Consider the following 26,142-nt stretch of genomic DNA (forward strand, 5'->3'; position numbering starts at 1 on the left):
GGTTTCAATGCGACACAGGACACTGGGGGAGGCGCAGATCTCCAAGTCGGTTGCCGACTGTATGGCCATGAAAGCAAGTCGGTCGTACCGGACATCAAATGATATGTAGGAGGACATAGTACCCTTTAGTTGATAAACCGAATTTGTATTAAATAACTTCAGTATTAAATTGGCATACAACATCACCCCTTTCTGTTTGCATTCACAAGACCCGTGGACTTACCTTCATGGTCAAGGTCACAGCAACCTTCTGAACTTAGTAAGTTTTGCTATATAAGGCATGATAAAAAATGGAATAAAACATTAAAATTAATAAAAAAAGTTTAATATTTGTACCATATTTTTTGCGAAATTGTTTGTGCATCCAAGTTCTTTCTTTCAAATGCAGAGCATTAGCCTATTTCCCTGTTTAAATACATGATAAAATCATTTTATTGGGCCAGGGTAGAATACATTCCTGTATCCCTTCTTATTATGTATATATATATATCAAAAAATATTTTTTTCTGACCGATACTTACACCTAAACTTAAATCTATTACTTAATATTTTTCAGCAACGCAGCATTTTTCTCCAACTTAAGTTCATACACGGCTGACACACTTCACAAAACCACCTCACAAATTGGCCTGTCCTTTCCCTACTTGGACAGTGAACTTCTGGCCGTCTACTTCAAACATCTTAGTTCCAGAGGAATTATTCAGAGAACTCGACAGAGTTCAACCATAGGTGGAGTACACTTTCATCGTGTATTATATCAAAAGAAGTGTCCAACATTAAATGTAGCAGCTTGCTTGCTTCCCGTTAAGCCATTTATTTTTGTAACTTCCCTTTGTCTCGGGACTGTCATATACAATTCCATGTCTGAGAGCAGTGCTATAGGTAAGAATTTGCTTATTTTTCTGTTTATTTATGACTACAAACGTTGGAAAAATCCAAGTGTGTCATCAATCAATCTTTCTTTCCCAGGGAAAAGCCTGGATGACAAAGTGGCTATTGTCACGGGCGCGTCCAGTGGTATTGGTAAAGCTATTGCAACGGCGATGGCTGAAGCGGGAGCTAAGGTTTCTATGGCGGCCAGACGGACAAACAAGCTGCAGGAAGTGCAGACAGCGATCGCAAACAGCGGGGGCGTGCCAATATCAGTCAAAACGGACGTAACAAATAGAGAAATGTACGTTTATAAGGGTTAATATTGTAATAATTTCATCAAGGGTTGCATTATTTGGTCTGGCCATATGAAATGATAAAATCGATCGCATCAAACGTAATATGTTTAAATTCATTAGCAATGTTTTTGTCTTATTAGAATCATCAAAGGAATAATAACATGCTGGTGCATTTTAAATAAGGGAAAAATGTCAAATGCGACCTGTGTAAAGTATCCTCTAACATTAGCTGTGACCTTACAGTGTAGTATTCAGGTGACAGTGTCACATAATCGTCACATAACGTTAACGGACCTTGGCATAAGGTTAAACCCGGAAGAAGGCCGTAACTGATGCATGCTGGAGTTTATAATGTCGGGTTACATATTGTGTTAAACGTTGCATCGATTTTCTCATTGACGTTTTCATGCAATAAAATATTATTAAGCCAAGCCCTTGACAGTGTACCCCTCACCCCAGGGTCAAACATTTAGCAATAATCATTGCAACTTATTTTTCTTTTAACAACTTCGATATACATATAAACTTCTAACTTAAAAGGTCAAGGAGCTGGTGAGGCACACCGAGGCGACGCTGGGGCCAGTAGACATTCTGGTCAACAATGCGGGCACCATGTACTACACCATGATGAAGAATATACATGAAGATGAGTGGGACACACAGATTGACGTCAACATCAAGGCACGTTACACACAGTTCTCAGACAACAATTATGAATCTTATATATACATGATTATTTTAGCACGTGTCCTGATTACTCAAATCAATCGCGTTTAAAGAACATCCAGCAACAGTGAATGTTTTCATGTTTGGCCGGACAATTACCAAGAAAATGCATCAGTATGAATGAATCTTGTAAGAAGATAAAGGAACTCATTATCGCCTCGGTGACCGCACATCAGAAGTAGAACCCTATAACTACAACATTTTAGGCTATAATGTAGTAAATAAGAAAGCTCATTTACACTAAAGTACCAACTATAAACATTAATTACATTCAATCGTTTAAACACACTAGTATCATTACGGTAACTGTCAAATGCCCATTATTTGTAGGGTCTAACAAACTGCATTGTCGCTGTGCTCGGCGGAATGGTCCAGCGGCAAAAAGGACACATCATTAACATGTCGTCAGATGCGGGGAGAAGGGTATCAGTATTCTTTAATTTCTGTGTCAACTCTGTAACTTGTGTTTTGTCTTTAGCACCATTTGTATACAACATTAAAAAGTGGTCCCCATGTTATCTTAACGCGACTTTGCAAATTCAAATTATCTGATTTTCAGATTTACGTTCTGAGTACTGGCATGGATAGATACACTGTTACATGTATATAAATGAAGAAATGTGTAATAACATTCCCTTTTACCAGGGTTTCCCGGGCCTAGCGGTGTACTCGGGGACGAAGTTCTACGTGGAGGGGCTGTCCCAGGCCCTGAGGCACGAGATGTCAGGGTCAGGGGTAAGGGTCACGTGTATACAGCCTGGGGACGTGAAAACAGAACTTTTCCAACATAGCACGGACACAGAGGTAAGCCAATGCCATGTTGTGTGATAATTTCGAAGTTGGCCTTCAGCCACTGTGGTTTAGTCCCTTATTAGACCAAACTGTTGATAGTAAAGAGATACAATAAGTACACTGGTAATCGACATCAGGTTAGGTTTTAGAAAGGATCGAATGATCACAGGGAACATCTAGGTAAATACATGTAAGTAAATATATACATTAGGTCAATTACGTTTGAGCACTCACTAAGTCGAAAGTATAAGCACGCACAAAACTATTAATGAATATAAATATCACCTTAGAAATTAAAAGAATCAAAGTATGTAAATATATGTTATTATTTGAAGTTCATTTTAATTGTACAATCTATTTCCCCAGGCACAGGATCAGTTTGACGGAAGCAAAAAGTGTAAAATACTGGAGCCGGAAGATATAGCGAGGGCCGTGGTGTATGCCGCCTCCTAGCCAGCTCACGTCGGCGTCAACGAAATCCTTATAGAACCTAGGGAAGCTCCGATATGAACACGGGGACAATCTGATTAAAGCCCAGGGATGCGCAGATTTAAAACATGAGATATAACTGTGACAGCTGAATTTGATTTGAAGGAATACTATATGTATCTGGCTAACACGCCAGAAAGCGAACAGTCATATATTATAACAATTCCGTGTATAATTATTATGAAAGAAACATAATAAACGGGCAAACTTTTATAATATTGTTTTATATCTGTATGGAAACGGAACGCAAGAAAACGAGTTTTGTTCAAAAGTTGTGTTGGATTGTTTATCCAAAATAAAATAGATGTCTCTAGCATAAAATGTTTATATGATGCACATGATGATTTTAATGCAATATATCATTGGCAAACATTTACTAGTTTCTATTAAGGTCATTCCACGTGATGATTCAGTATACAGGTTTGTTTTGTCATTTATTTATAAGACGGCACATGATAATTTTGAGGAAAGAACGTCCTGCATATTAACAGACAAGTATATTCAAATGGTATATTTCACCGGACATTATCACTGGACAAAATCTTCTACTGTAGATCTACATACTTTTTGAACTTCACTTTAAATCTACCGAGTATTTGATGAAGGCAGCATCAGTCTGTGACTGAAGTTGTGCTAGCCGCTGGACAACCCTGGATGGAACCTCAATTTTCTTAGATTTCTCTTCGAAGTAATGTTTTTGTTGCCGTTTGAACTTTTCCCCGACTTTTCTTGCGTCTTCTTGGTCATTTTCATCGTCTGAAATGTGACCGGAGTCTCTATCACCAAGAAGCTTTTTTAAACCAGAAGACAAAAAGTTCGCCTCCTTTTTGAGAGCTTCCCGGCACGCTTTAGCACTATCAGAATCACGTGATATCTCTTTTGTACTGATGATAACCTCATCTGGCAGTTTTGAGTAAAGGTAGTGGACCATCAACAGTACATCATCATTGCCCCTGTAATAGAATTTAAGGTTCAATCTACGCCTATTACAGTGAGAGAGACTATAGGCCAGGGGCTGTTTTTGTTTTCATTAAATATGTTATTTTGAGTCACAGATATATAAGCAACACTCGAACACGCGTTCTTGAACGAAAACATCCTGTGTGGAATGCCGCCAGAACTACAAGCAACACCCATGACTTTTTTATATTTTTTAATCAGTTAATAACTGAAATTAAAAACTATTTGCTTTATGTGTAATTAACACGTACGTTTGCACAATATTAGTTAAAATTCTTGATCTGTTTTATAAACTGTCACTATATACGAACCCAAAGTATTTTATTCTTTAAAAATATACAACTTTTCAAAAAGCTTAAAAAAACCATATTATCATACTGAGCAAAGAACACAGCATCTCTTGCTGGCGCCCCCGGCCGCTGCTCGCCGAGTCTGAACTGAACGCCAGAAAGAACGGGACTGTCGCACATATAGCAGTCAAGGTGGTGACTGTAGCGGAGGCGACAGCGGTCCGTCAGCAGGGTTTCAATGCGGCACAGGACACCGGGGGAGGCGCAGATCTCCAAGTCGGTTGCCGTTTGTATGGCCATGAAAGCAAGTCGGTCGTACCGGACATCTAATGATATAGAGGACACATTACCCTTCAGTTGAGAGACCGAATTTGTATGAAGGTATTTTTAGTATTAAATTGGCATAAAACATCATCCCTTTCTGCTCAACATTTGTTTTGTTTTATAAATAAGCAACTCAGAGCAGACGTCCGTCAATTTGTCAACAGCATCTAAGGCGGGAATATCTAATTTATTAAATAGATTTTAAAGTATAAACGTAATCACTCTATAAATAGCGTACCGTCCCAATCCCCCATTTCGGATTCCGCTGTATCGGCCGTGCCCTTGACTACGTCCAGCGCGTGGTTTCCCTTCAAAACGTCCGCAACGGCCAACGTTACTTGCCCGCACGGTCGAGTGAACACTCGGGAATTTCCTTCACGTCTACTGCTTAGGCTATCTAGTACAAGTAGTTCGTTTGTTAGGACTTGCCAGTTGAGGATTAAAGTCAACTCGACTTTTTCTCCGTCAAATCTTGGCACTGACGTGACACTGAGTAGAGTTTCTTCACATGGTTTTGACGGCGAGTTGCTCGCGTGCACTTCATCAACCCCAGTTGCGTCGTTCTGATAAATGAACGGTAGTTTACAAATTAATTAGTTTTCGGGAAAAAAAACTTTTATCATACTAATAGTTTTAATTCAACGTTTAAAGTTGAGGTCGCAAAAGCATGGACACGAAACCAGACTACTACATATTGGAAGAGTAAGGCATACCTCCAAAGCGCCTGGCTCGCTGGAACTGTGCCCATCACCACACGACTGATCAGGTGGTTCGATCAGTACACATCGGGCGTTGCTTGTTGTCATGGTTACACCCGACCCTCTCGCTGGAACCAGGTCTAGCCACGCCCTGACTTTTCTTAAGATAAAACAGAAAACAAAACAATAAGTTTTGCAAAGGAAAAGTCATATGACTTTCTGTGAAAATTATAAAAAGAAGAAGAATTATTTGTTTGAAATGTATTTATTTTAACCGTGGACATTGCTGTAGTAACAGAAGTTGGGAACGAAATTAGCAAGTAGACGATTGCTCGATTCAATCTCCTCAGGGATGATATTTTGGTACCGTAAACATATCTGTTATAGTCTAAGAAATCATTATAAACAGTGTCATATTTGAAGGAATGCGTATGCTGGGCCATAAACTACCATCCACGGACAATACATCCCATGGACATAACATCCCATGTCATTTTGACCTGGTGGTCCCCGCCTCCTTCTGGACATTATATCCAAATAAGTTTGTCAGTATGAGCACACATTTATCACCACATTTTTTTCACAAATTATTAAATTATTTCTATCTAAATGTAAATGAGTGTTACCAAACAGTGAATAGACTGTCACTGTCAAAATGATGTGGGAGGATTTGTCCATTGAATATTTTGTCTTATTTTCGGTTTAGTGTAATATCAACATACCGGGTGACTATCTTCATGTACATGTTTGATACATATGTTCAGAAAACTAGTCAAGATCACCATACCGTTCCGTTTTGTAAGAGATGACGACCCCAACACACCATTTATGCAGATACGTCTTCTGCCAGACATTCTTGACATCGAATATAAAGCCCGGGGATTTGGTTCTTGTTGAGATCGTAATGTCAGTTTCCCCAGTGATGAGTGGCAGAAGATCGTACTGATAAAATACACATGCACAATCTATATAATTTATATAAGAAACAAGTACGATTTGAGTCCCAAGAAACTGTTAAAATGATAAAAATCTTACAAACAATTAAAAAATATATACAATTATACGTCACACTAATGTTAACAGCAGTTTAGGTTTCGGAGTGAGAGATAACTTGACAGAAAGTGCAACCTTGCCTTCGCAATTTAGCAATATCTTACTGGAAACTGAAAATTGTACCAGTATAGCAATGACCTTTTCGCACATAATTGTGTACGAGTTAGTATGGAAAATATATTTCGTTCCCTGCTTATTCATGTTCAAATCTGATCAGCAACGATTCAAAAGAAAGGAAACTCGTACCGATGTTCCTGAGATGTGGGCGTCTCCACCCTCGGCCAGGTGAAGCTGGCGAGTGAGGGTTGCCGAGAGAAACTCCTCCAGTCGTCCGCATTCTTGAACCCTCTCCTGGTATATCAGCTCTTCAGTCTAAGAAAATCTCATTAAAGTAAGTCTATTTGGCACACACCTCACACATAAGTGAACACATTAACGGTATACACGTACCGAAATACCAGTGATGCTTGAGATGCGCGTCTAGCAGCGGTGAAAATAATAACTCAGTCATCAACGTTGAATCGCCAGCTACGTTTTCGACCATATTGGACAAGACCGCAAAGAAGATTTTGCAATATACAATTGTATTTAATTTTAAAAGAATTTCAAGACTTACTTGTAGTCTTTTATTGAGCGCTCTAACAGCAGTCTGAACATTTGAATGGCCATCTCGTCCGTCGTTGTCTGTGTCTGCAATAAAGAGTGTTTACAATTTATTTTTCATTTCACACTTAAATAGTATAAGCTCCTTTTTGTTGAAGGTCAAAGAGGGTTCATTTTGAGAGGCCACGAGGCCCTCCAATTGAGTTGCTTGATTATAGAAGTTAATATATCTACCTGTTTGCACAAATATAAAGATGACTCTTATAGTGGCCGCATACATACCATTGTCTGGAGTCATAAGATTGAAGCTTGCATCAAACAACAATCCCTTCACACCATCCTCGGGATAACTCTTGAATAGCAGGAACTGGTCGGAGCCGTGTTGGAAAAAATCTCCTTTCACAAGATGAACAGCCGATAATGCTTCAACCTTTGTCTGAAGTTTTGAAAGCACACGAATTTGTTTTTAAACTGTGCAACACACGGTGACAGATTCAGTTATATTCTAAAGAAATTTTAGAGCCCAGACGTTAACGTGTGAATGTACGGCACATTGTGACACACTATAATTCTCTTTCAGAGGAATTGACATGGGGACAATTCCCCCCCCCCCCCCCCCCCCCGTTTTCCCTTGCCGAGATTGTGCCAAGCGGCCATTTAGATACAAATTACATCTGAGAAAAAACTTCAAACTATATGTGCAACGGAATAGTCAATACTTACATTAAAAGTTTGGTCCACAATAGTGTATACGATATCACTGCCGATCACATAAAGCTCATTGCTGACTTCAATGTAACTGATGGGTGTTTGGAAGAGTTGGACGCACCTCTGTAACTGTCCATTCACCAGGAAGATAATGTAGCCTTCCTCGGTGCCAATAATTACCGACGTTTGCAATACACAGTCTTCTCCGCTTTCTGACACTTTTGTCAGTTTCAAAGCGGATATACAGGAAACGTACTCTTTTGGAATAAATGCGTTCACATTTATTTCCTTAAAACTTCCGTCTTTGATCTGAAAGTAACAGAGATCAACGTCACCGGATCTTTGTTTCCTTTGACAGAACACGAAATAGGAGTTTTCGTTGGATTTCAATTGTATTTGAAAAACTTTGGTAATTCTGCATCCCTTAGCAAGTTTATAAGAACATTCTGAGCAGGTACCATCAATTTCACTCCTATAGAAATACAGGCGCCCATTGCTATTCATAAGAACACTTGGTCCGTCACTTAAACACACCAGCGTCCCTTCGAAAAAATGAGTACTGTCTGGTAATTTCCGGAGAATACGGAAGCTTTCATTTGGCGCATCAACACACGCTATATAAAACTTAAATCCATCATCGCTCACTTTATTATTAACTTTCAGCAGGCAAAAGGTAACTAGTTTACTTGTAAGGATTTCTTTAACTCTCGAAGAACAAATAATTTCTACTTTCACTTTCACTTTCGGATTCCACACGAATGATCCACAAGAAACAATTTCACCTCGTAAATCAACTTTAAATTTTCGAGCTTTACATTCATTGTTCTTATCATTGCCTAGGCAAACCACAAATCCTCCACAACATTGAACACAATCGCGTTGTGAAGACATTATAAGCACTACCTGCTTCAGTTCATGGGCGCCGCCATATTAGAAACGAGTGTAAACTACGGCAACCGGGTCACTGGTATACAATCTCGTTAGCGGAAACAAAATTTCGAATGCAAAAAATAGTTTTTCTATTTTATTTCCCCTAATTCTATCTATGACTGATAAATATAACTATAATGATATTACTAGCGGTGACTTAATGTAGAGGCCGTAGACCAATGTGTATATGGTCTGAGTCGGCCTTCCGATGATACAATAAATCATGCGGTTTCAAGCTTGAAGCTAGCATGGTGGCAGCCTTTCTTAACAAGGATTATTCTCCGTGTGAAACATTGGCCATGAGTACATTAGTGAACAATTGTAAGTAGAAAGTTACAAACTGAGTGTGTGCCAAATTCTGTAGAAAACTAAATGACATAAACTTGTCAGTCCAATTTCATTAATCAATGAACTGCGTTTCGTTTTGTTTTAAGCTATCAGTTACACACAGACTATGGTATTAGTTTTCATAACTTGACTCGCACAATTCCGTTTCATTTCTGGCCTTCTGAATTCACTTCTTTTTGTTGCTCATGGATAGTACTAAGGTTTGGATAATTCTCTGAACGGTAATAAATAAAACAATTACAATCTGGTATTTACAATATCGATAAGAATAATGATTTTTAGCCAAAAAGGCAACAGTTGTGAATTTAAAATATGTTTTATAGCAGTGATAACATTTCACTACCTATTTATATGTCAATATATGTAATTTGTATAAAGTTATAAGTTATTAACTTCTATGTTTTCATCGAAAACAAATAAAGTAAATGTAATATTGAATTGGTTTTTGTGAAAATACACATTAAAACCCCAAAATGTAAACATTATGAATGTCGCTTTAGTTATGACCATTGGAAAGCTGGACGTTGATAAAAAAAATGCTGATATTTTTAATGGAAATCGTCATGGTGATTCAATTAAAAAAAAATCAAATTACTTTGAATGCACACCGCAACGAGAGGCTATCTGCGCACCAGCCTGGGATGACGAAAACATTTCAGTTTAGTTTAAACATATTTATTTTACAACGATTTTGTGATTCAAGTTACAACAACATTATATTCATCACTCTTGTTGGCACGATTTTACACAAGAGTGTGAACTCAATTTAATAAAACTGTCGTACTAACAAAATGAACGTTTTGTAAATTATAAATTTACGTTGCAGTTTCAAGAAATATTACTCTTTCGGATTGTCAGAATGTTTGTGTTCATAAACCTGAACAAATATGCACGCTCCACCCTGTAAAATGGCGGCATGGCATGCCTTTAACGCTCATCCATGCGATAATCTGGTAATCTAAGAGTCCTTTCACCGCTATTGTTTTAGCAGCGGTTGACAAATTATAACTGGCATATTTATGGTTGGTTCAAATGAAAAGTTTTGTTTACATTAACGTAAATAACAAATGAGGAAGATTCGCTTCTATACTACACTGTTGACATTATCTATGCAAATTATGTCAAGCATCGAGACAAAACGAAATGAAGACCCTCCTTAAAGTATATATTTATTCCAGAGCACGTTGTGAGATAAACCAACCATTAATCATTCTTAACATCACTGATTGATTCCATGTATCACCGACATTATAAATAACGTAGCAATTATTTTCCATATTATCACATGCATTATAAATAGCATAGCGATGTGATTCCATATATCACCGACTTATAAAAAGCGTAGCGATTATTTTTTGTTAGGTTGTCATGGTATCAATAAGAGTTTTGTGGAAAAATTTTAATCTGTTTATTCCGATTTTCAAGTTTATTTGAGTATCTGTCTATTTACAGGATGCGATAAAACACGTCTACACTACTCCCTATGGAAACTTCTAAGGAATTACCACCACATTTGGTAAACAGCATTCGAGGACTTCATACAAATGACGAGACTTCTTCTGAGTCGGAACAGGAAACGGAACCCAATACCTGGTCACATGACACCCCAAGGTCGGTTTCCAGTGATGACTCGTCGGCGTTAACCTCGCCACGTGCGAACCTTCTATGGGACCACGCGTTCGATGTTTCCGAGGCAGAGCCCGCGACATGCAAGTCTCCACAGGAGCGTGAACACGAATGGAGACGGTTCTACAATAAAACTGATGATGATAAATTGATAGCTGATAAACATCAGAAACTACATGAACTATCGAAGAAGACTGACGAAAAAAGTGAAAACGTCAGTGAGTCAACACAAAGATCCGAAAACAAGGCACCAATGAGTGGACTTCCAGATCTCATTGCGTCTACATCAACCACGGTCGATCAAGCGCAAAGAGGCCATGATTGGTCACCGGCTCCGGATGCTTCCCCGCCGCCACTTCCGCACACTGCGCCACCAGAAATTGGAATAGTTGATTTTCAGGCTGGCAGTCCGCCCCCACTCCCGTGCACAAGTCCTCCACATTTATCCCTTAGCTGGCCCTTGACTGGTAAACATGTCACACAAGCGCAGATAGACGAAGGAATTAAGAGAGTAGACGCAATGTTACAGAACAGTGATAAGATCCTTCACACATTCGAACAGACTGACAATAAAGACCGAGATCAGAAGTTTGAGTCCCAAGCCAGCGATCATTGCATATACGACGATGCCAGCAGTAGCGCCGGTGATGAAGACTATGATCCATACTTGGGCGACTCAAACAATGATTATGACGGAGTCTACAACGTACAGACCAATACTGTCATGGAAACTAATAAAGATGAGACGTATGCCGGTTCAGATGAGGAGTTTGACAAGATATTGCAGCAGTTAGACCAAGCAGAAGATCTTGAGTCTGAATTTGATGCCATCCTGAGAGCTTTGAACGCAGAAAGAGAACCACAGGAAACGTATGTACAACGATTTGCGGAACGTCGTGACAGGTATGGCTTTATTTTGTCACCAGTCATGGAAGCCTCTTCGCCCTCACCGTCTTTGCTGTCTGGCTACAGTGGCGTGTCATGTGCGTCACCAGATCGATTTGACACATTCAGAATGTCTCCAGCCATTGGCGCTAAACCGGAACTAGATTTAGCAAGTTTACGTGTTAAATCCCCAGATCTGAATAGCAGGCACCTCGCTTCCCCGCAAGGACGGGACGACCATGACTATACTGTGCCAATATTCCAAGCGAGGAGAGCGATAGTTATCCCAGAGGTTGGCTATGGGTGGGATAGTGGGGACGACCTTCTAAGCCCAACCGTGAGTTGTGAGTGGGACAAGGATGAACATGGTGGACTGAACACACCTCCTGTCTCTACAAGCGGCATCAATTTCACTCAGTTTGGAACACGCATTGGAGGTGGATGGAGACAAACTGATGTGGCGATTCATGAAGAGAATGAAGATCAATCCGATGACACTGTTGAAGCAAACAGTGATTCCGATACAGACACAACAATTGAAAGTGATCCGGACAGGAACTCTAAACTAAACAGTTCACATAACTCAGTATTTTTGACAGATCTTGAAAATACAATTGGAGAAACAAGGCTGACGCCACGCACCAATGAAGACGAAATCAACCACAACTCAGCTGACGAGCTATTGGAATTAGAGGAGGAGATTGACAAAATCACTCATGAACTATCCCAAATAAACAGAAGAAACGAATCATTATTTGATGACAGTTATGATGACTTAGAGGCCTCAAAACAGGTTGAAACTAGCGACACAAATATTAGTGTTGTTTCTCTTGAAAGCAGCTTAAATGATAGTTATAAAGGTTTCAGTGCAGAACTGTACAAAATACACCATCAAGCGGATCGGACCGAAATCACTGGAGAAACAATGTTCCGTAGTCCAGTAGTAAGATTGGACTCAAAGCAAACACTGACGACCTCAGATGATGATGAAAGTCATTCGACAGAAAGCAATGAAGACGCTGAAGATGAATACAGCGAATCAGATGATGAAAACGTTGATTTTGAGGAATTCAAAACCAAACCGGTGCCGAAACCGCCAATATTACCTTTTACAGAACAGAATGAAGACTCGAAAGTTTTAGAGGTCTTGTCACCAAGATCAGCTATTATTCTATCGGGCGGCATGTTTCCCCATGAGACAGAGTCGTCTTCTTATACTTCTAGCACCGATGATGAAGAATATGAAAGAACTGACAGGCAACTTACAGTCAAACAATATACATCAGGTGACTCTGATACAAGTGCTAAAGATACACTGACTACGGGCCAAGATGTCATTAATAAAGAATCAGATACTGGAAATAAGAATGAATCTCAAGTAAAGGTTTCATTTAGACAAATGTACGAACTTAAGTCACCTCCCCAGAATCAATCTGAAACAGTATCGAGTCCATCCAAGTCGATAACAATACACAGTCCGATGGATTATTATTTGCTTGAAGATACTAAAATAGACACTGCTCGCAAAACTGAACTTAGACAATCACCAAGAATATTTGGCAGATACTATGCAGAAATGGACAAAGATATTGTCAATGAAGTCAGATCTCCTCGTGAAAAAGAAAATGCAATAAATTTCGAAAATAATGAGATAAATAATACAAAACCTGAGGTTGATTATCTAAAGAAGCGCCAGCAATTAGAAGACTCTTTTACTGATGTAGTCCTAACAAAGAAAGAACAATTACCCTTCATGACTCCTCCTGATAAACAAGCCAAATCAAAGGAAAGTCAGCCATCTGCCGTAAAAATTAAAATCGGACATTTACACAGATCAAGTTCAGCACGGTCAAAGGTGAAACGTGGATATGTTCACGAACTGTCCGAAATATTTGATCAAAAGAAAGACCACACAGAGAAACATGTAGTTGTTAAAAAGGAAAACATTAAACAAGAACAGGCTATTATCCGTAAGTCACCAGAGAAACTCACAGCAAATGAGAACATTATAATAACCCAGGAGGATTCTCCAGCTGAACTATTTACGATGCAAGAGTTTAATTCGAGTCAAGGTTTTGAAGTTACACCACTTACAAAAGTTGAAACTTTTCATGAGCAGAATGTGACATTAAATGAAGTTCATAAACACGAACATGTAAAATATAGGAATACAGACGATACTCACGATGATAATTTTCATGATAATGTGCACAGCAACAGCGACCTAGAGGACACAATTGAAGCGCAGATGAAATTGTATGAAGACCACTTGAAAACAGCTGACACAAGTGGGGACGAAGCCAATGACAATGATTATTTAAATGCAACAGAACCCTTTGAACCTCATGTAGGGCTATGTAGTTTGGATATGCCTTTACAATTCACGCAAACATATGCACTCAATCTTGCCGCAGCAAACATTTCTGAAGGCTCTGCCATTGAAGTAGCAAAACAGGAAAGAGTAAAAGAAGATAGAAGATATATGGAACAGGCTATAGATGACGAAGAAATTCCAGAGATCATCGATGGTGATTCATCTGACTTGAGTTCTGACGAAGAATATCATAATGAATACCACCTCACTGGAAATATTATACACCCAGAGAGAGATGGCTTTTCTTCAGTTTCTAGTACTGGTAAAATACACACACGTAATGATAACAACAAAGCTATCTATAACGTTGGCATTACACAACAAAAGACTGGCGACAGTCAGGAGATTTTTAAACGCATAGATCAATTGTCAGGAAGTTTAAAGCATGGTGCTACTAAGAGGTTAAATACGGAAAGGCCACTTAAAGGAAAAGATGTTATGTCACCCGTTATGTGGCGATTTCCGATGTCAAAACATGATAGTACGAACAAAGATTCAAACTATAGCGGATCAACTAAAGGAGTTTTGTTTGATATAATTTCGCGAATAGATGATAGATTTCGTAACACGGCCATTGACAAAAGTCCGAGCAAACAGCAAGACAACAGAACACCTGACAAACAAAATAATGACGAGAGAAAAGATGGAGCTTTTGTAGAAAGATCAATTAAAGGTTTCGACAGTGAAGGATTGGATACGAACTATCGGCAGTCACTAAATTGTAAAAGCACACACCCAACAGAAGTCACAGGGTTTGAAATAAGATATCCAGCGTCGATCAGTCGTCGACTCTACGGTCCATACTGTCGCCTGCGAGGCATAGACCCGTTGGGGACGAGCGATAGCGATGATGACAGTACAAGCGGGACAACTCCACAAGCCTTGTCAAAATTTAGTGAAGGAGACAACTGGCGCGGACCGTATTATTTATTTCAGCGACATGAGCAGAATAATAATGAGGATGACAGTCTATTGAGTAATTACCGACCCACGAGACGTGAAAGTGAATTTTCAAACGAAAACCACTCGGGGATTACAGATTATAAATATTTAGATAGAAATTATTCTGTCTGCAGCTCGCCAAGATCTGTCACAGTGGAAAGTGATAAACACTTCATAAGAAGTTTATCCCCCACTGTTACTAATACCGAAGACGATGGTTTCTCCCTTGTAAGTTACGATGTTAAAACTCCACTTTCACCGCTGGCTTACCAACAGCGTATCAACAACGGGTCAAATACGATTACCGATTTGAAAATAAATGAAGCACAGCACGACACTGGTGAAGAAAATAATACCTTAACAAATGCAAAACGTAACTCTCATATCAAACATAAATTACTGTGTACCGGTGCGCAAAGTGGTAAACACGAAAGCTACTCGTTTGAGTCTACATCAAATTTTGAAACAAATTTTCAATCTAGCAGAGTGGGCGACAGTGATAACACAAATGCAAGTTGCACATATGATTTAGGCGGTGAAAATAATGAGGGTTATAGTGGTTATTCACAGATGGACAATAAAGGTGAGATGAAAAATGATCTTCATCAACGTGCTTTTGGTGTTCACATGCCTGCCGAAACGACATCAAGAGAAATTGCAAGTCAACGGTCGGCCATGAGTGATGGGAAACTGTCAAAGACAGGTAGACCGGTGAATTTACATGGATTTAATAACATTCCTTCACTGGAGAAAACACAAGATGCTGAGAACGCGCAGATGTCCTCGGGCGGACATTTAAGTAACGAATCTACATGCAGCAAGAACGATAACGAATCGCCGTCGGCGTCGGCGCGCACACACACTTTAGTAGTGGTCCAAACTCCGGGATATCAACAAGTCCTAGAAGATGAGAAAGGAAAATTAAAAGTATGGCCGTATTCGGATATTGACAATCCGGATAAAGTACCGGTCACTCTACATAAAGCTAAAAGAGGTATTCATTTATCTGTCAGTAAAGGGATGAGTGAGAAAAAGTCGAGGATGACTGTATTTCAAAGTGCGGAACATAGTGCTGAGAAACCAGAAGGCAGGATGGTGAACAAATATAAAACAAGCTCGGTGCTTTCTGGCGACGGCAGCATGGGCGGGATAATGAAAACGCACGGGGAATCCGTGCAGTCAGTCCTTCTGCAAGATGCGAACGGCAACGCCTTGTCTGAGGAAGAGTTGTCGGCCCTCTTGCCAAAGATTGCTGAAACCATAAGTAAACTGGACTCCACAGAGACGGAAGAAATTCTGCCAGGAATTACTCAAAATATCACAAAACTTAAAAACGGTGGTAATCTAGTCATTACTACAATGACAAGGCGTGTTGATGAAGAAGAAACTTCTTCTGGTCACGGCTCGCCGGTGCCTGACCATCCCGTTTTGGATGTGGACGATTTGGAAAAAAGTAAACTTTATTTAGTACAAGATTCGAAAGGTGAGTTCTATTACGTCGAGGACGTTACAAGTGAATCCCAAGAAAGTGCTTATTTCAGTAACTCTCGCAACACTTCCGAGAGCGTAAGTGAGAGTGAGGGTAGTCCAATATTTGATCGTATTTCGAAGGTACAGCCTTTAGGCGGAAGTGGGATCGAAGAGTCGACGGCTGCAGAGATTCTGAGCGCCATGTACGGCGGAAGTGGCCTCCAGGAACTAGAAGAAAATGAGGAAGAGTGGTCGGATCGCACGTATGAATACGACTTCCCTCGAAACGGCAGGGGGTATAGCAAGGACCGGTTTGTTACCCCGTACATGGTAGAAGAACCAAACACCTTACCTAGAATTAATGAATCGACGAATGAGAAATACGAGTCCTCTTACCGGAATTCCGGTGGGGAGGCCTTTGTTTATGGCGGCGGTCTCGCACAGAGTTACAGTCAGATGACGCACGGTGTTGTTCCTGTGGACGACACCAGCAGCCTTCAATCCGCGAACGTTCAAAACACGGTTTCCGGCGGGAAAACTATCGAGCGGTATACATTTGAATCTGAGACGACCGAGTTTCCACCAGCGGTTCCGGTCAGCCTACCGCCACAGCTCCCACCCGCACTCGACTACGCGGACAACCAGTTTTCAATGATGAAAGTTGATATGGCTCCTAAAATGCAGGAGGAACGCATTCCAATTAAATACAAGCCTCTCAGTGAATCAGAACCGGAAAGGCCTATATATAAGACGGTCGCCACAATTCAAACAAAGGTGAAGGAGCCGCCTCCGCCAAAGAAAGAACACAAAGAACATATAGAAAGAAAGAAATACAAAATTGTATCTTCTAAAGCCACTGAGGAGCAAGAATCACATATGAGATTTGATGATTTTGACTATAACTTTCATACAGAAAATGTGGAATACAAAGTATCACCAAGTAAGGCACAGACGCAATATTTCGTTCGCAATACAACCAATACAGAGCCTACAAACAGATCTGTTTTTAGAACTGAAAAGAAATTCGAGATTGGTAGAAATTCAGACCAAAAGTTTAAATCGGAAATACACGTGCGACCACAGCCGGAAGCCGTAGAAGAGAGCAGCTATACGTACGACGAAATGCGCTCCAGAATGGAACAGGAGCGGAGTGACTCGAGCATGCACGTCGTGCGAGGAAGCTACTTGATTAAAAACACTCTCGACGAAGACGACGGAGCCTTGGATGACAATATCAACATGTTTGACGGCCGCTTTGAACTTTGCAAAGACAACCCATTGTACAAGAGTGACGAGGATCTCCGGATGGACCGGAAGTCGAGCGATCTCGAGCGCGCGCAAGAACGTTTTAACCGAAAACTCACTCAGGACCTTACGTTCGAAACGGTGGACAGGTTCATGAAGAAGAAAAATAGTGAGTAAAGTCTTTATTTCTTCTTCATTTAAAACATCTCAATCTCAATCTCAAGTCATTTTACCACATAAAACATCTCAATCTCAATCTCAACTCATTTTACCACATAAAACATCTCAATCTCAACTCATTTTATCACATAAAACATCTCAATTTCAACTCATTTTACCACATAAAACATCTCAATCTCAATCTCAATCTCAACTCATTTTACCACATAAAACATCTCAATCTCAACTCATTTTACCACATAAAACATCTCAATCTCAATCTCAACTCATTTTACCACATAAAACATCTCAATCTCAATCTCAACTCATTTTACCACATAAAACATCTCAATTTCAACTCATTTTACCACATAAAACATCTCAATCTCAATCTCAACTCATTTTACCACATAAAACATCTCAATCTCAATCTCAACTCATTTTACCACATAAAACATCTCAATTTCAACTCATTTTACCACATAAAACATCTCAATCTCAATCTCAACTCATTTTACCACATAAAACATCTCAATCTCAACTCATTTTACCACATAAAACATCTCAATCTCAACTCATTTTACCACATAAAACATCTCAATCTCAATCTCAACTCATTTTACCACATAAAACATCTCAATCTCAACTCATTTTACCACATAAAACATCTCAATCTCAATCTCAACTCATTTTACCACATAAAACCATAGCGTTGTTCAAATATTGCATGTTTTTATACTTTTTGAAAACGTATTATCTCATCGAATGTGTTATTGAAATAGTTTGACATTATTTCAAAGAAAACTTATTCTAGAGTATTAATATACTTTTAAATTAGTAATTGTCAAAAGGCCATAAATTGTACTCATTACAAGAACATTTTTGGCTGTATAATATTTTTCCATTGGAATCTAGACCAAAGATTTAATCAACATATTCAATGATAGAATGCGGTTAAAAAAATGTGTAAAAACATTTTATTTCAATAAATGTTGATATCATAAAACATTTATGGTAAAATGAGATGAGATTGAGTGTGAGATGTAACGTATTTTCGTGATGTTGGGGCATATTTTTTGTCAGATAGAACCTATACATGACGGTGTAATCCCTTCCCTATCAAAATATGTTTCATTCGTAATATAATGGCAGGTGGTCCATTAAATACTTATTAAGTAAAGGTTAATCATATTTAAAAAAAAGGGTTAAGATTCGTGTCTATTTAATATCTTTTTCCCGTAGCTTGCAATAATAAATGGTGTTTAAGCATAAATATCTCAGTTGAGGCCAAAAAATCTATTCATTACTTCGAATTATATACGTGGTCATTTAAGACACATTAATTCTACTCACAAAATACAATTACAATATACTAATTTATATTATATTGGGTTTCCACAAAGAACATCACCTATTCAAGGGTCTAGTAACTTCTGAGCAATGCATTGTCTAAATGGTCGTCAGTTTGAAGCATTCCTTTGTATCAATCTTTTTTTGATGTAAAAACTTAAAAATGAAACTATTTTGTTAAAAGTGCAGCATTCTATGTTCACGAGTGGAACGCAATTTATTAAAGTTACTGCAACCTTGTTACATTTGATTGCCAAATTTACTTATGAATAGGTTTCTGTATTCTATGAATGACTAGTTTGTATTAACTCATTCAATCGAAAACATTTTAATGCTAAAAATTTGAATAAATGCACTATCGAATTCATTACATATAATCGCCTATACAGTTGAAAATCATAAAACTAACATTCCTATTTTTATTGAGGCCATAAAGCTTAAACATAATCGTGCACTTATTAAGGAAAAGGCGCAATTGATTTAACTTTAATCCTTAAGTCCTGATTTTCCTAATCTGTATTTTAATTATTTGACTTTTTACACGCAGTTATGTCAGAATTCTTTAACCCAGAGTCAAGATGTTTTAATCTATTATAGTTTCCTTTTCATACTTTACTTTAATACAAAATCAATTCAGTAACAGTCAATTGTAGTCCATTTTCGAAGTTAATTGAGCGTAGACCAAAACACCTTCATTGCATCAAGAGGCCTTAATAAGATGAAAATGCTGCATTCGATCAAGCCCAACAAAGCTTTAAAATGATGCATTCATTACCATTTTATGAGTGAATATAGCTTAAAACTTCAATATCTAGGTGTAGGCGTCTTTTAAGTCAAGTTTATATCTGCACCAAGGAGAGGAACAAATAATTGAAAAGGAAAAAACACACAACTTTAGTTAAACATCATTTATTTTGAGATAGCTCTTTAGGCCAACTGGTGGGGTCGACATGAAATTGTTTAATGTCATTAGGATGGGTGACTACCTTCTTTCTGACAGTATGTTTTGTGACACATAGTAAAGAACAGCTGAGTGTTTTACATACTTCATAGGCCAAGCAAGCTTTCTTTCATATCAATAGTACTTTATAACTTAATGCAAAAACAAGTAAAAATATTCACAATAAACATGCCCTATTCACATAAATAAGCTGGGGTTTTTTGACGTGAAAAATATATTTAAAGAAATGCTTTTTTTCACTTTTTTACATATCATTTTTTAATAAAACTTTTGAAAAACTTATGATAACATAAATGGAGAATATTTGGAACATCTACAATGTTACTATTACAAAAATGTTATGAACGAATCAAAAACTGCAACTGCTTCCGAAACCGAACCAACCAAAGTAGTTTGAGGACAGGCGAGCGATTTAGGGCAATAATTGTACTCTTGGAAAAAATCGCTTTTATATACCCTGACTTATAAATCAGAATTAATGACAAAGCATGCAATTTAATTGGTCTCAACTCCCAAACTCTTGACATTGTACGAGTCTACAAAGTCCGATGACGCCATGTTGTATCCCAGACTGTGCTTGTAGCCAAGTCAGAATATAACGACTTTTAATCGGAAATGACGTCAGAAATTTGAACAGTATATTCGTATGAAGTCAGCGTAATATGTGACGTAATTTGGCGGAATTTTATAGATAAATGTGGAAGAAAAGCATGTTGTAAGAGATACATAAAACGTTTGTAAACGTACATTGTAGACGGTGCGCCGACCGTGTGTACCTGTTATTTTAGAACCCGTAATTTTTCAATACTCATTTATTTTACAGACCTAAAGTTCATACTGTCTATGCAGAATACTTTGAAGAAGATATTCATGAGTTTTAAAATGTTTTGAACGAAAAATATAGAAAATATGTAAGAAGTCCACGTAATTCTGGATCACCCCTCGTAATATGAACAGTTTCAGGTGATTTTGGGCTTAACCAAGTTGCATGTTTTGCTAGTGGTTATGCATTGAGGTGTTATATTAAATAGGATTTTACTGTTTTCACATTATGCCCTAAATCGCCCACCTAACCTCAAACCACTCTTGATTCAAATACGAATGTGTAACAATAATGAATTTATGAGTGTAACCATATATTTATGGCGCAATTTACATTTTGGAACCTTTCGTACACGGAATGGGCGAGCGATGCGCATCCGACGATGTATGGATACATAATGGTGTACGATGTGTTCAAATTCATGGGCGTAACCATATATTATCGGTGTCCCAAATAAAACATGGTACACCAAAAGTCATTTGGAAAATGAATGAATGGAGAATAATGGAATTTTTAGCCGTGGTTATTCCTTCATTGGCTCACATGAATCGACCAACCTTCATACACGTTAAGGACCAGAAACATATTAAAGTGAGACGCAATGGGGGCCTAATTAATGTTACAACTACAACGGTTGATGAATGATTATTCAAAATTTTAGCTGCACAGATAATGCAGTATGACAAGTTACCTGTCTACACCACATATTACAGGAATGCTTGTCAGGGCGTGCGATGTGAACATTAAAGTGTACGGTCATGTTAACACTGAATGAACAAGACATTTCAAACTGCAGCCCATAAACCCCATCTGCAAACAACACACTACAGCTTATCATTTACGGATTTGGGAACATTTTAACTGGAAAGGCCATCTACCCGTTAATTTAAACATTTTAAAGGTCAACTAGGTCATTAAGCACATTGACAAGTACTTATTTGCCTACAAAAATGAATGTAGTACATTACTATTTTGTGTAAAAACAAATCTTTAGTTAACAGTTCAAGCGCATATATCAAGTCTGCATCTTTATACCGACGGCAAATTATTGAACCTGGTGAGCTGGTGACTGTTTCAATTTAACATTTGCCATGTACTAGAACCGGTGCCAATATAGCGTGCAAAAACTGATCAGGCAAACAACAAGTCAGAGTCGTCGCCTTATTTACATTGAAATACCTGCTTTCAAGATACAACATTTAGTCAGATTTTGACACGTAACCTGTGGCATTTTGAACTATTATAGTTTAACATACATAACGATACGTGGATCATTGTCATCATCGTGCATGATTATCGTTCAAGAACTACTTAACCATTTCAACACAGTTATTATTTAAACTAAATGCTTGAACGTTTCGACAGCATCATATAATTATTGCGCCGTAGGTTAAGTGCTATGAACTGTTGACGGTTCGAAACCCTGCAGAGTAATGATCTGTTGTTGGGTTTTGGAGGGGAATGTCTGCTGTAGGCCCATTTACAGTTACCACTTAAATTTAGCTTTTAATTCTTATAATTGTTTCTTTCAAGCTTTTTTAGGTTTCATTTTTTTATTTAATTTTTTATTACAAAACACTCTACAGTACATAAAATACATAAGCTCATTTGAACTTCGAACATCTTAAGCTGTGTCTGTCTCTTTTGTTGGAATAAGACGCTAGCTTGCCAGTGGCGGTATAATCACACTTTGTCTAATGTTATAAAAAACAATCAGCGGAACAAACTCTGCGATTTTGGAGGTGATTTGTTTGGTTGAAGTATCGTTCTGTTTTCAGTTTAATGAAAATAACAAACAGCGTGATGTATGGTACATGTTTCGAACACATGACCACAACTATCGACATGTCCGGCTCTCCATCACCAAGGCTTTGTTGCCTCGAACAATTAAGGAATTCGTTATAACACTTGAAACAATCCTACTTATCACATGTTATAATGTAATTCACCAAAAAAAATCAAAATCTATCAATACAAAAGTACACTTGCGACCCAATACGTAAACTATGACAATAAATTATGCGATCTTGTGAACTAGTGTCAATCCAGGGGTCGCAGGTTCAATCCCCCGCCTCAGCACTAACAAAAATAACACTAAACGTGGGTCCCATGTGCCAGTTCTATACACTGGTAGGTGATAATTTACAACCGTACCAAGGTGTCGGGCACGGAGCCCCATTTAACCTGGGCTTTCAGTTGTGTAAGGTTTTATATGTAATTTATCGTTGAGATACAACCAATTAATTTGGTTTAAATTATTCTCTTAACACCTGCACAATATGTCCATATATTGTGTATATCTCGTTTCCAAATCGGTAAAATTAGTAAATTAGTATATCGGTTCCGTTACTTCCATTTATTCAACACAGTAGATTGTTGGTAGGCTGAGTGTAGCGCATGTGTACTGTATGTTTAACTTATTTGACTGTCGATATTTTGGTTTGTAGTAACTTTCATCTAGGCAATGTTTGATACTCATGTTACTTCAACAATATTTATAGTGAATTGACGCCAGCTCTAGTAGTCATACCTATACGATCAAAGATTTAACAATGTGATGCACATATATGGTTGAATATTTCTCACACAATCTAATTGCCACAGGAAAAAAAACGTATACGTTAATGAGGCATTCCACAAATACGAATCATAAAGATCTAAATAATACCAGATAAGTTAATAAAGAACGCGAAAAAGAAGTATTTTTGCGTTATTCATAAATCTTATTTGTAATCGTAATATAAATATATCATATGGATTTTAGGTAAAGAACAGATGATTGCACCCATTCTTATGCAGCATGTTTTTTAGATGTAACATGAATATTCAATACCGGCAATTGTGAAGATCGAAGTCCATACCACGGCTATCATTATCCTTACCATCGACATCATTGTTCTACTTCTGATCACCCCCTTGGTTGTCGTAATTTGTGGGATACTGATCTTATCACCGAACGTACAACAAAAGTCGTACGATCACGATTGTCGATCGAATATTAATCGAGTGTCAGAATTTTCAATTTAAAATAATATACAATGTACTTGTAAATCTGAAATGTCGACTAAGATTTCCACCCAGGTGTTTTGTTTAAAAAGATGTCGTTACAACCAAGGACAGAGGTTTCGAAAAATTGATCGTACAATTCGACCGTTGATAAGATGTCCCCGATGTGTTCTGGCTCATTTATCAGTTTTATTAAGCGTTCTTGTAACCGTGGTGCCTAAACTGCTAACATGGATGTGGGCTTATAATTTCTCTTAATATCATAAAACCCCTCAATATTTCTATTTTCAGTCGAGCGCGAGCCTGAGCAACCCCGTCAGAGCCTGACTGAGCTTCTCTTGAGCCGTTTGTCCCGCGTGGACAGAAAGCACATACGGCAGACTATTGACGTCAAACACGACCACCAGGACATCTACGGGGACCCACGCTTCATGCACGCGGACGGCGAGACGTCATATGGAACCGCCGGCACTAGCAATTTCGACACTGTCGGGGAAAAAGTAGATTTAATTCTAAAAGGTGGGAAAGCGTTTATTACCGTGATAGTTACGGCGGAGAGAGTTACTCCAGTGGACATTGAGTTTAACGTATGGCGGAAGAACCAAGCGATAGTGACAAGGGTGATTGAGGTGGATCTCCTAGCGACGGAGCAGCGTCGGCGGCTCTATTACAAGGTGATGGAGTCGCCGACGGGCCGGTCGCACGGCGCATACTCGTCGACAGGGCAGCACGAGACTGTGCTCGACAGCTACGAGACGTTGGAGCTGTTCACCAAGATCCTCGGGGCCGCCGATGGCGAGGGTGACACAGAGACGACAGAGGTGAAGACGCGATACGGACGGACGACCCGCCCTCTCGCACCTGACGTCGATTTACTTTACTGATAAAACACGGATTGCCTGGGATTTTTTTTTTTTGGTTATTAGTGCAATTATATTTGGGCGAAGAGAACTGCGGTGTGTTGTGGATAAGCCAGTATGGATTTATAAACTTCGATGATTTCCGAAGGCGGGTGTTGCCCAATACTTCTCGTGTTTACTATTGCTGACGTATATTTACGAGTTTACGTTGTAGGAAGTGCGGGGGCTCTTCTTACCCGACTCTTAAGATTTTACTGTGCCAAATAAGTGTGAACTTCAAATAAATTGTTGTAAAGATACTCGTGGAAAAAAGAAACCGAGCATGATACGGAACATCAAAATATATGTTCGCTGATTATACATTGTTTACCTCAATTATTTAAGCTTTTATGCGACTCTGATACAGAGGACATGTGACAATTTTCAGAATTGCATCACCTGTTAATTTTTGTATTTTGATTGAAGGTTTCTCTAAGATGCAGTAGATATAGCATGTGTTGTGTTGCATGCACAGTTTCTTTGTTCCGCTAGTGGGAATATTTTCCGAAACTCATAATAGTATGTATATTTTCTTCTCGATCAGAGTTCATACATTGATGAGCGTTGTTTTCATAACATACAGTGTACATAGTGTTTTGGTGATTAAGTTATGCAACATGCAGCTTACTTTAATACTGTTAATAGTGCTTTATGTGTCTGTAACTTGCTGTTTTATTGTCAAGAGATTTACTGTATTTCCATAAAATCTGCATTATCACGTCTTGCCAGAATGCACAAAATTCAATCCTATTGTATTTACTTTGTATAAATGATATATGTCTAAATGATTTCCATAAAGTTGTTGAGTTATTTATGAAGATGTATCCTATAAACCAGTGCGTAGATCTGGACCACGTGTTCGGTACGTTTTTGTACATTGAATATGGTTTAATGTGATGTTATGGAATAATAATCTATTTATTACATACACCATACTCTTGGCGGTATTACCTGTTAACGAACGAATAAATGGAAACAAGCATCCACAGAGCGTTGTTGATTTATGAAATGAAGCTATAAGTAAACAACAAAACTACCTTTGATGAAAGGGAGAAAACTCTTAAAACACTCTTTCATACAGTAAATACCACAATATTCATGGACAGTATAAAACACACACCTATGCCAAACAGTGTAACCTAACCTAGTAGTCCGATAAATATAGGCTGCAACAAGGTAGAGAGTTTGACAACTCTATGGACCCCGCCCTTCCGCCTGCCAAAGGTAACCACTCGTACCCATTTTTAAAGCTGCACTCTCACAGATGGACTGTTTTGACAATTTATTTCATTTTTTTGTCTTAGAATGAGCC

General features: G+C 38.5%; 3 protein-coding genes across 4 annotated transcripts; 2 read left to right on the forward strand and 1 right to left on the reverse strand.

The window, feature by feature from the left end:
* Nucleotides 1-1,043: 1,043 nt before the first annotated feature.
* LOC128229000 (uncharacterized) lies at nt 1,044-3,192 on the forward strand. The gene is made up of 5 exons (XM_052940619.1): nt 1,044-1,178; nt 1,710-1,850; nt 2,226-2,318; nt 2,541-2,699; nt 3,054-3,192. The coding sequence occupies exons 1-5, from the start codon at nt 1,044-1,046 to the stop codon at nt 3,138-3,140; spliced, it is 615 nt and encodes a 204-aa protein (XP_052796579.1). The 3' UTR covers nt 3,141-3,192.
* A 444-nt stretch (nt 3,193-3,636) lies between these two features.
* LOC128228999 (uncharacterized) lies at nt 3,637-8,747 on the reverse strand. Its single transcript, XM_052940618.1, has 9 exons — nt 7,828-8,747; nt 7,387-7,540; nt 7,118-7,191; nt 6,748-6,873; nt 6,236-6,390; nt 5,464-5,608; nt 4,989-5,313; nt 4,515-4,752; nt 3,637-4,129 (listed from the first exon to the last, which is right to left on the reverse strand). Exons 1-9 carry the CDS (start codon nt 8,701-8,703, stop codon nt 3,751-3,753), a joined length of 2,472 nt encoding a protein of 823 aa, XP_052796578.1. The 5' UTR covers nt 8,704-8,747; the 3' UTR covers nt 3,637-3,750.
* Nucleotides 8,748-9,215: 468 nt separating this feature from the next.
* LOC128228551 (uncharacterized) lies at nt 9,216-25,814 on the forward strand. Of its 2 annotated transcripts, none has more exons than XM_052939920.1 (3): nt 9,216-9,311; nt 10,543-17,801; nt 24,223-25,814. In XM_052939920.1, exons 2-3 carry the CDS (start codon nt 10,574-10,576, stop codon nt 24,813-24,815), a joined length of 7,821 nt encoding a protein of 2,606 aa, XP_052795880.1. In that variant the 5' UTR covers nt 9,216-9,311; nt 10,543-10,573; the 3' UTR covers nt 24,816-25,814. The 2 variants fall into 2 exon arrangements, with proteins under 2 accessions (XP_052795880.1, XP_052795881.1); XM_052939921.1 differs by having other exon boundaries at nt 9,221-9,290.
* The last annotated feature ends 328 nt before the right edge of the window (nt 25,815-26,142 follow it).

This window comes from Mya arenaria, chromosome 3 (assembly GCF_026914265.1).
Source record: "Mya arenaria isolate MELC-2E11 chromosome 3, ASM2691426v1".
NCBI classification, from domain to species: domain Eukaryota; kingdom Metazoa; phylum Mollusca; class Bivalvia; order Myida; family Myidae; genus Mya; species Mya arenaria.